A 10805-nucleotide genomic window follows, 5' to 3' on the forward strand; every position below is an offset into this window, starting at 1 on the left:
CAGAGCTAGGCATATTTTTAATGACAGGAACATTTTTGGTGCCCCATGATGGTAACATGAAATCACCTGATTTCTGCAAAATGTTAACTTTGAAAAGATAGTAAGACAATAGTTACAAATGCAGTGTTACTATAAATACTGTATTTCTAAAGGAAATCTTTGCCATGCAAGAGCATACTAAACTGTGTATGTCAGATGATAAACTCAGAAAAAAAAGAGTGTATTTTAAGAAAAATTACTTAATTTATACTGCATATGATATTATAAACACTGCTAATCTGAACAGGAAAGAAAACACTTTTTCCATGCTATTGCAGAACAAGAACAGAGATACAACCAAAAATGGAAACTCAAAACATGCAGAAAAAACGGTGTGGTAAGATATCTAATACAATTTGTCATTTATTATCTGCATCAATTTTACAAAGTTTTAGAAGACTGTGATAGGTCTGTCATGGGGTGGTGAGCTGTTGGGGAAATGTTCTTTTTCTTGTTGCCAAATTTTTGGATTCTGTATTGGATAGATAAAGGGCAAATCTAATGACAAACTTTCAAATAGTAAATACCACCACAAAATCACCTTTTTTTTTGGCTAATATTTACTCACTTTTTTATTGTATTTTAACTTCTTTAAGAAATGCCCAACCTTACAAGTGTTTAAAATAGACAATGTTTGCTGTTACTGTTGCAAATAATTATCAAATAAGTCTTTTTATTATACCCAAAAGACTAAGAAACAGATTTTCAAAGTGGTTTACCTACCTAGGGTTGTATGTAGGTGCCCAGAAAATGCTTTGTGTTAGCTTACTAACCTAACCTGATTCAAGGTTCTCGCTGCTGTGGTGATTAAGTCTTCTGTAACTAAATATCATACAGCAAGCCTTGCTTTGTTGGATTCTTTCCCCATTCACTCTATAGATTTTCAATTGTATTTTCACTCTGAATATTTTCATGATTCTGTATTATTCACTTAAACACACTTAATGCACCTTGCAATTGCAAATTTAGTAATTTACATCACATTTACTAACAGTAACTAGTAGTTAAAGGCCAGAAATGTTAAAAGGGGTCTGTTACTTTAGCAAAGGAAATCATGCTCAATTAACAAACTATGGAGAGGAACATTTTTAGGTTAAGTATATTGGTTATTTATGGATGGATAGAAGTGGCATATCTCCATTTTTGTTCACCTTTTTTTTCTTCAAAATACATATACATACTACATTTTTGGGCAGCTTTATTGTAATACTAAGTAGATAAATATAAAGAAAAGATAACAATTTTAATGAAGTTTTTTGTGTTTACTCTTAGATATGAAAACAGATCTGAACTTGCTGCTTGAGTGCCTTAAATATCAGATGGACTGCCCTATGTCTCAGAAAGAGGCTTTGATCACTATTTATTCAATTTGTCAACAAAACAGTAAGAAATGTTTTTCCTTAGAAACAATGCAATCATTTATGTTCGCAATATATGTTAAGAAGGTGGTTGTTTCTATAAAGAAATTATCTGAAGGATGTAAGGCTTAAGAAATTACAAAATCTTGAAAGGTTTTCATTTTACAGACAAACAAAAGCAAAAGTTTAATTTATCTTCTTTTTTCTGTTACAGATGAAGCAAGTGAATATTTTCGAGAAATTGGTGGTTTGATCTTTATAAATGATCTTGCAAAGTCAAGTGTTCATTGCATAGTAAAGGAAGCGGCTTTATTTACATTAGGAATTATAATAGAGAGTAATGGTAATACATAGTAGTAGTATTTGTATTTCTGAGTGAGTTATGATCCCATGTTATTACTTCTGCTTGTGCTTTGTCTCCACTATTTTTTTTGTCTCATAAAATCAGATTACAAGATTATCAACTTGAGCAAGGGGCAGTAAAGGTGCCACTGTTTCACTGTCTGTCCCCAGATTTGGAGAAATACCTTGTTGATTTGTGTAGACAGCATGTCTTTATGATACCAGACAGCTGAACTACTTCTTTTCCTCAGCAGCCAGTATTAAATGACTCATAGATTCTTCCAAAGTTTGCGTAGGTCCTGGCTGGTTTAGAACTGACTACGGGGGGAAGCCCTCAGTCACCTTATAGTCCTGTTTTGTCTCCACTCACCATGATGTAACTGACACTCTAGTTACTATAGTACAAAAATAATTTAGGATTATGAATGGCTTGCTTTAGGACTTAATGGTTTTTGTTTTCTGGTTTCAGTTTATTGTCAACAAACTTTGTGTACTTCTGCATTGTTTGAAGACCTCATTTTATTTTTAATTAATAAGGATTCTGGTGTGAACTTGAAAAGAATGTCTGTTTATGTCATCTTAGTACTGGTTTCAAATAATAGTAAGTTGTTGGGTTTTTTTCTGGGTTATAACACCACTTTTTTCTATTTGCCAATCCTCAGTACAGAAATTTGGAACATTCAATAAGTAATGTTTTGGTAAAGTTACTTTATAAAGATGAACCGTTGCATGTAACTGAACCTGAATTGTGTAAGTAGATCCTCGCTCACTGAGATTTCCTTTAAATAGTAGAACCTGTTTTAGTTCTAAAAATGAATTTATAGTTTGAAAAAACCAAAAAAATAATGCAAACCAGTAGCTTCTGACAATGTATAGAAAAAAATAGACATAGAAAGAAGTGGAACATTTTTACATGTTGGTGTGATTTTGTGTTTGTTTTTTAGGGGTGATATATGCTTAGGAAAGGGAAATAGAACTAAACTTGACGTTAAGATTTTGTCTCAAGTTGCATGCATCTTCAGAGTCTTGTATGTGTGATGTGTGTGTTGGGGGTTTTTCGTGGGTTGTTTGTTGTTTTTTTTTTTGTGTGTTTTTTTTTTTTTTTTTAGAAAATGGGCAAACCTATGTCAGAGATACAGGCTGCATTAGTCTTCTGCTACAGCTCTTCAGGTAAACAGTTGCAGTTCAAAGAGAAAAATGATAGACTATTTAGTACTTACATTTGCTTGACCATTTGGAACTTGTTTCCATTGTTCTTAACAGAACAACTCTTTCCACATCTGAGATGAATCTGTCAGATGAAAATACTAATCAGTGCTATCAGCTGTGGTCTTCAGTCTGCAGTACTCTCTGTGCCTGTGTTAACAATCCTCAGAATGGTAAGTGTTGCTGTTAAAATTGTGAAAAAAGTGTAAAGTATTTCTCCAAAGTGACAACAGTTTGTTTTCATTTTTACCGTTCAACTGAAATTTCAGATTACATTTTGATTTGGGATTATTTGGTTTTACTTTTCCAGAAGATAATCAAAACATTTGCTCTTCAGTTTTTCCATATGCGAAAGAGTGGCTCGAAAGTTGCACAGAGCCTGAGATAGTTCGTCCTATTTGTTCATTTGTTGGTCTCACAGTTGCAAATAACTGTAAGTGTAGCTCAAGCTTTAAATAGTTTTTCTTTTGTAAAAATAAGTTTAATTTGACCGTTAAATGTTGGATTTCTTTTTGTCAATCTCTACAAACTCATTTTCCATCTTCCAACTTTTACTCTGAAAACTGTATTCCACCATCTTTACTTAAACTGCGTTGTGCTTAAGTCCACAAGGAGCCACAAACTGGCTACATTTGGAAGATATTTTGATTAAAAGTATTTTACAAATATTAGTCATTATTACATCTCTGAAAACAATCACTTAGGTAGAACTCGGGCATAATGTTTGCTGTTTGTACGCATGTATTAGGGCCATGTGTTTCCTGTAACTATTTTATAAGACAATTACTACATTTCTTGAGATTAATGTATATCCAGCTTCTGTTGTGTGAGGGGAAATGTAATGATTAATATATGCACAGAAAAATTGTGATAAGCCTAATCAATAAAATGCTCAAACAATTTGCAACTTGTATTATTTAAGATGCTTTTTTCTTTTTTTTTTCACTAAGCATATGTGCAGAAATATTTTGTTTCTGTTGGAGGACTGGATACATTAGCTAAAGTTCTCATCAAGCTTATGCATGATTCCAGTGTGAGTCACTCAAGCACAAAACTTGCAGTAGTAGTAACAAAGACTCTGGATGCCTGCATTGCTAATAACTGTGAGTGAAAAGACTGCTACCATTTTTATATATGGTATTTTTAAAATGCAATTTTTAAAGTCTGGTTTTGGTGGAAAAGTAATATGAATGGATGCTAAAAGCAATTAAGTTATATACATTCCAGTTGATACTGCAAACTTTTTAAAATTCAAAAGTGTATATGGGGAATGATTCAGTTCATCTGAGGTGGGTTACTTTCCCATTGTTGCCAAAATAAACATAGTAAAATTAAACTATACTGAAAATTAAAACTCAGATACTAGAGCTAGTTGTGTGTAAGTAAAGCTGATAACTGGGCGTGGCAGTCAGCTTGGACCTGGGAGTTAGAGCTGTGTTTCTGTAGGCCTATGCCTAAGCTAGTAAGCTTTGCAAACTTTAGGAGACTTTAGTAACTCAGGCGTGGAGCTGAACAAATGTGGTATGCCTGCGTAACGCAACTTTACTCTGATTTACTGTATGGATGGTGCTGTCCTAATGAGGTCTCTGGGTATTCCATCAGATTTTGAGAACCCCGTAAGCCTGATGAATCTGTGCTGTTGGCCACGATTATTGTATTTGACACTTCTGCCACAAGTGCTCGCTAATGGAAGTTTAGAAGAGTTAAGCACATACCTGCACTGGTTTTGAGCCTAGTTTCAAAGAAGTTGGTATGTGACCGGATTAGGTTTTAGCATGTATGTACTAGCAGTGGTGTCGCCAGTTTCAGGAGGAGGTTGCCCTCTACCAGAAACACTCCTAGCTCTTTTTGTGGCAGATAGTCTTTGTGTCAAACCTTGTTCTACTCTTTCTTGCTCTATTCTGGAGCTAGTAAAGCTTGTGGAGAAACTCAGCAGAGGTCTACAGAACTTGCACATTGCAAAGCCCTTGTTGATCAGATCTTCTACCACATCTCTATACAGTGCAGTCTGGGAGAAAGGGCACTGTTGAATATGGGGAGTAGCATGAGCAGAATTACTGCACCAGAAGGGATGTGGTAATTTGAAGTGTTAAAATGAAAGAGAGAGAAGAGAAGAGGACTGTGCAGGCCCAAGGCTTTTAGAGGTCTGTAGAGTTCCCTTGAAAAACAGCATTTTATATTTGCATGATACCTCTATACTTACTATCTAGTTTATTTTTCTTCAAATTATTTTTAATAGCTGCCATGAGTGTTGTCTTGACAAAGTATCACACTGTGTCAGAGCTACTGAAGCTGCTGTCCAATGACACTCTCGATACAGGAGAAAAAATTAGTATTATTCTAACAATTGGACACTGTACTGAAGTTTGTGGTAAGATTTTTTTCTTTTTTCTTTCTGTTAGTTTCTACTGAATTCTCCTAACTACTTCAATGGTGTCATTTCATCAAGACTGGAACATTAGGGAAAGTTCTGTTAAATAATGTAATTTTAATATTCAGGAAAAAATGTTTGCTGTAATGTTCAATCTTTAAATTCTAAAACCTGTTAGCAGATAGTATCTTTAAGAGCTTAGACAAAGTAAACTATTACGCAAGAATTCAGAGCTGGGCTTAGGTATTACAGGGTAAAATTCATCTGGACTTGAAAACTGCTACAATATGTACATACCAAATAAGTCTTTTTGAGCTCTATTTTAATGACCCTTAATATATACAGCTTTTGTCCACTGTTTACGTAGCTATTAGTTTTTTAAAAAGCTATATAGCAGTATTGGTTTTGAAGTAACATAAGCAGTAGGTAACCCTGAAATGTTTTTGCCAGCTGTTCAGGGCTTTCCTAAGCATATCTGGTAAAAATGTAACACTTAGGTTGGTATTTTATGGTAGTAAAAGCTCACAGAATGGGAAGTTGTGACACTGTTTTTTCTCATGTACGTTCAGAAATGCAAGAAAAAGGGATTATGTTCAAAAATCCTGATTGATTGTCATCCTCTAAATGTCAGTAACAAGTTCAATAATTTGGTCAGTAGACCATAAATCTGGTACTTTAAAAGACACTTTTTCATGAAGAATTAATTGAAACACAGCTTAATGGGATATGTCTTTCAAATAGCAATATGATTAAACCAACAGAATAAAAGTTTCTCTTAAAATGTCAACACTGACAAAATAATCATATTTCATCTGTTGTTGATTCCATTGTTTTATCAAGTTTAGACAACAAAGAACTATTTTTAGAAATTTGTCAGTTTTATGAGTACATACTGCAAATGAGATCACAATTACAAAAATAGCTAATTACATAGTTAATGAGGAGGAACAGATTAGCTAGACCAGGAGTAAACTACTGATTTTATTAGAGTTTTGCCAATTACAAACTTTAAGCTTTTGATATTTCTACATCTCAAGGCTTACATAAATATAGCATATATACTTTAGAGGAAAAGAAATACAGGAGCCATAATTCAATTATTTTAGGCAACAATTAAATGAGTTTGGATCTATGTCATATAATTTGTGTCAGTCCTCCTTCAGTTTTCTTACAAGAACTGTGAGCTATGGTCAAATCATCCTGTGTGATCTAGAGCGCTTCTGCTGCAATCCGAGTAGTAGGTCATTACAGCATGCTGGGATCCATAATGAAAAATCTCTTTCTCAGAATTTCCCTGAAAGTTACTCATATTAATTTCTAAAATTACTATAAGATTAAGTTTGTATGAGGCCGAAACCAATCTGTTTCCCTTTACAATGTCCTATTTTAGAAGAAAACCAGTGTGAACTGCTCCAGAACAATGGTCTTCCACTTATGATTCAGGTATTAACCGAGTCTCAGGATGAGGAACTAAACAAAGCTGCTACTTTTGTGCTGCAAAACTGCAAACAAATGAGTAAGCTTACTGTTACTGCTTGAAAAATTACAGAGATGATTTCCATCTTTAAGTTCTGTTGACTTTCTAAATTATTTTAGCTGTTGCAGCTTTGTAATTCTGTGTACTCCAAGAGGTGTTTGTTTTCTGTGGAAAAGCTGCACATTTGCCACCACGGACTGATTATGGTATTTAGGCAATAAAAAGAAAAGTAAAAATTCCACCGATGTTGCAATAATGCATTTGTGAAACCTGTATATGTAGGGCCAATTCTTAAAAGCTTTCCCATCTATAAATTATGTGGAAAATACTAACAGTGTCATTTAACACGCAGTTGGTACTCTATTCCTGGGTAGGTACCATTGTATATAGAGAGTAAACCAGTAAATAATCAAGCCCGAAATCACCATTACTACAATTGTTTTGCAATATTAAAAAAATCTTGATCTTTACTTTTAAAGTAGGGTGTATTTTGAAGTATCTTGTTTAAGTTTTTGTTTAATTAACTCTATAAGACTACCAATGAAACAGAAAGACAAGTCTCTAAAGCGTGGAAGGTATTATGCAATTGATAATTAGTAAAAAGCATGTATTTACATTTTCGTACTGAAAACATAACTGAGAGTTTTGTTAAAGATTGAGGGATGTGGTGATTTTCAGTGTCCATTAATATGGAGTTATTTTTGAAAAAAAAGACACCGATACTAGTAAAGGACCTATAGAGTTAGGATTGAGTCCATGATAAAGTCATTTTTTTAGAGCACACCATCATTGTATAAACAGCTTATAGTAACTATAATTGCAAGCTGACTTCTTGTAACTGCAGTTTGTTTGAAGTGTATTAACGTTTATGTGTAAATTTAAGTTATATAAAAAGTTATTATTCAGAGGTTATATTTTACATTAAATTATTGGGGCTGTCCCTCAACATACTAAAATGTAATAAATACTTAAGGTGATAACTGATAAAATTTGGAATATTGTTTTATATTTTATAAAGCTGAACAATTGGCCCTGAAAACAAATGATAATTCAATGAACATGAACAATGCAGAAGAGTTGGACGTGCAAGTCAGAAAAAGAAGTCTACAAGACTACTGGAAGAAAGCAAAAGAAATTTTACACAGAATAAACTTGATTGAAAAAGAACATGATGAGGTTGGCCCATTTACCAAAGTAGGATAAAACTAAACAAATCTTTCCAGAGTTTAGGAAGAAATAGAAAGTAAACCATTAAGATCATTTCAGTGTGAGCTAGAAAAGTAGGGAAAACATTGGATGTGCATGAAACTACAACCTGCAACTTTTACCATTACTGTGTATCATACAAAGTTAGAAGTATGCAGGACAATCAGAGAATGCAGGCATCTGTATTTTTATGAAGCATTTTAGTTTATTATAAAACCAGATTGTCTCCAAAAATGATATCATTTAGGTTGGAGAAACAAGAGTTGGATTTATTTTTAATTGTTGTTCACTTAAACCTATAATTTTAATATTTGCATGCATGACGTGCCTGTGATGGTGCAGCTATGACAGGATAGATGATAATGGAAAATGTGAACATAAACTGAAATAAAGTTTTTTTTGTAGTTTCCTTGTGCTGAACTACTTGATATCTCTGGGTACGGAACAGCAAGTTTTTGAGTTATTTAGCTGGATCTTTTAATTGAATCTTTTAATTTCTAGAAGTGCCTTGTATTAATAGCAAATCCATTGCTTCAGCCTGGAATTCACTTAATAACTACCCCTTCAACACCGTCAGCAGCACTGCTGTCTTGTTGGCTCTCAGCTCAGTCAGGGGTTTTTGAAGCTTCTCTGGAATTTCCTTTACCTTCAGAGTTAGGCTGGTCTATCCTAGTTAATTTTGTTATTAGATCTATTTAATACTTTTATAGAGCTCATATAGTCTCTAACTAGTATTTTTCAATACAGGACAGAGTGCAAGGAAGAGTATTTGTAGACAGATCTTCAGAAGCCAATATTGAAGTGTCAAAATACCATGAAGTGAATCCCGCTGATCCAAAAACTTACATAGGAAGAACACGTAAAGAAATACATTGTCCACAGTTGACCTCTAAGTCAGATGATCAGGTTCTTGCTCCATCTGTAAATTCTTCTTCACTGACGAATGAAGTAGTGAACACTATGGATCCAGTAAATGCTTCTACTAGACAAAGTGAACAGAGTAATATTCCACGTGCAGTTAATGAACTGCAAACAGACAGTGTACTTCAAAGTCACAGTATAAATGAAAAAACTGCTTCTGTAAAAAAACAGCCTATTCTTCAAGTAAGGTAAGTATCTTAGACCTAAGCAGAAATACTAAATTGCTTTTCTTTAGTAATTTCTAAATTGAATGTCAGCTTTTGAAATTATCTGTGGCTAACTATGTCTTTTTCTCCTACTGAAAAGACATAGCCTTTTGGTGGCTTACTAAAGAATATTCTGTGGAAGTGTTTTTGACATGACAGATCAAAGATTATAGACATTCTAGTAATAAAAGCTTCTGATGTCTTTCTCTGAATGGTAGGCTTCTGACGGATTGTATAGAGAGCCTGTTACAGGCCACGTTCTAATGCCTTCAACGTGGTGATGAAAAAGCTTCCTGTCCTGGTTTGGCTAAAACGGGACCAATTCTCCTTTCAGCAGGTTTTCCTTCAGTTAAGTTTCTTCTAAGTAACTGCACTTCCTGAAGTTGACTACCTGTTTTTCAGACAGGTCTGCTTTCAGAATTGATAAGGCTTGATGTTTATAGTAAAAACTAGGATCCATGCACGTATGCATTGTGAATTAGCTCGCTGTAGTGACGTATGCGTCCAGACTAATAGTCTCCCAATTATCTGCCATCCGCTTTAAGTGCTGGCGCAACCTTTAATGGTGAGACATCCATAGTTTTTGCCTCAAAATTCTCACTGATTCAGTAGATCGATTCGACCCATGACCCATTGGTTCGGATGAAACCACAAAGACTTCTGTAATGTGCACTTACTAGGGAAACTACAGTTACAGAACTGCTCTGCAAAAACTTGAAATTGGAGTGCCTACAAACTAGGGTAAAAAAGCCCCCCCCCCGCTTTTGTCCCCTCATATTCAATTTCTTCTCTGTCTGGGAAGAAGAAGAAACAGCCTTGTTTGGTCATTCGTTGTTCTCTTGGTTGTTGCTCTCTCACAAAATGATATTTTCCTCTTTTTTTTTTTTTTTTTTTGCTTCTTATGGTTATCTTTCCTATTGATAAACAAAACATTAATTATAGGCAACTTGCAAGGATAAATACAAATACCATTATCTTGAATTTATATCTGGAATATTGCTGATGATGGGGTGCAATGAGAGAGTATGAACAAAACTACGTTTCTCCTTTTTTTGAGTTCCACATTTTTATTGTGGTTTTTTTATGTGGCTGGCTGGACCCTGCTCCTATGCAGTTTCCTTGCATGCATTATATTGTAACTTTGCAACCACTGCAGAAATCATCGAGAGCCTAGAATATTTTCCATGATACATTCAGGTAAATTTTGCTTTGCTACTGATTAGCATAATTTCACACAGCTTCTTTATTTGTTGTTCTGACCTCTGAAGCACAAAACTGTTAAGAAATTAAATTTTTGGGGCGGGGAAAAAGCTCTCTCCTTGCATATGTATTTGTGTGAAAACAGGAGTTACCCAAGCATAACCATGGATTGGACTCCTTGCTCCTGCAGCATTCGGAGGTAGTCAATGACATAGAAAAAACATCATCATCATATCATAGAAGCATGTTGGTTGCATAAAAGTTAATCAGTGTAAGAAAAGAAGAAAATCAATAACATTTTAGAGCAATTGCTACGTCTGGTGAAGACTACAGTATTTTGAAGACTTTGTGAAAGTTTTATGTGCACTAAGTTATCTTTACATGAATCAGAATTGCAAATTACTCTGGAAACCAGCATCCCTTGAAAGCACTGAATTCCAAATGCTGGAAGAGACATGCTGAACAGCACTGCAGGAATG

General features: G+C 34.3%; 1 protein-coding gene across 1 annotated transcript in view; it reads left to right on the plus strand.

Annotated features, from left to right (window-relative positions):
• Positions 1–342: 342 nt before the first annotated feature.
• CCDC79 (coiled-coil domain containing 79) overlaps positions 343–10805 on the plus strand; it is a gene marked incomplete at its 3' end in the record, with an annotated part of 16826 nt that continues 6363 nt past the window's right edge. The window contains exons 1-12 of the mRNA XM_009697106.1: positions 343–376; positions 1312–1422; positions 1612–1740; positions 2209–2340; positions 2849–2909; positions 3003–3118; positions 3256–3378; positions 3896–4048; positions 5185–5316; positions 6707–6832; positions 7812–7969; positions 8747–9108. Of these exons, the coding sequence (XP_009695408.1) occupies positions 343–376; positions 1312–1422; positions 1612–1740; positions 2209–2340; positions 2849–2909; positions 3003–3118; positions 3256–3378; positions 3896–4048; positions 5185–5316; positions 6707–6832; positions 7812–7969; positions 8747–9108 (1637 nt within the window). The remainder of the gene's footprint in view (positions 377–1311; positions 1423–1611; positions 1741–2208; positions 2341–2848; positions 2910–3002; positions 3119–3255; positions 3379–3895; positions 4049–5184; positions 5317–6706; positions 6833–7811; positions 7970–8746; positions 9109–10805) is intronic.

This window comes from Cariama cristata, unplaced genomic scaffold (genome assembly GCF_000690535.1).
Source record: "Cariama cristata isolate BGI_N322 unplaced genomic scaffold, ASM69053v1 scaffold34533, whole genome shotgun sequence".
In the NCBI taxonomy this organism is placed as follows: domain Eukaryota; kingdom Metazoa; phylum Chordata; class Aves; order Cariamiformes; family Cariamidae; genus Cariama; species Cariama cristata.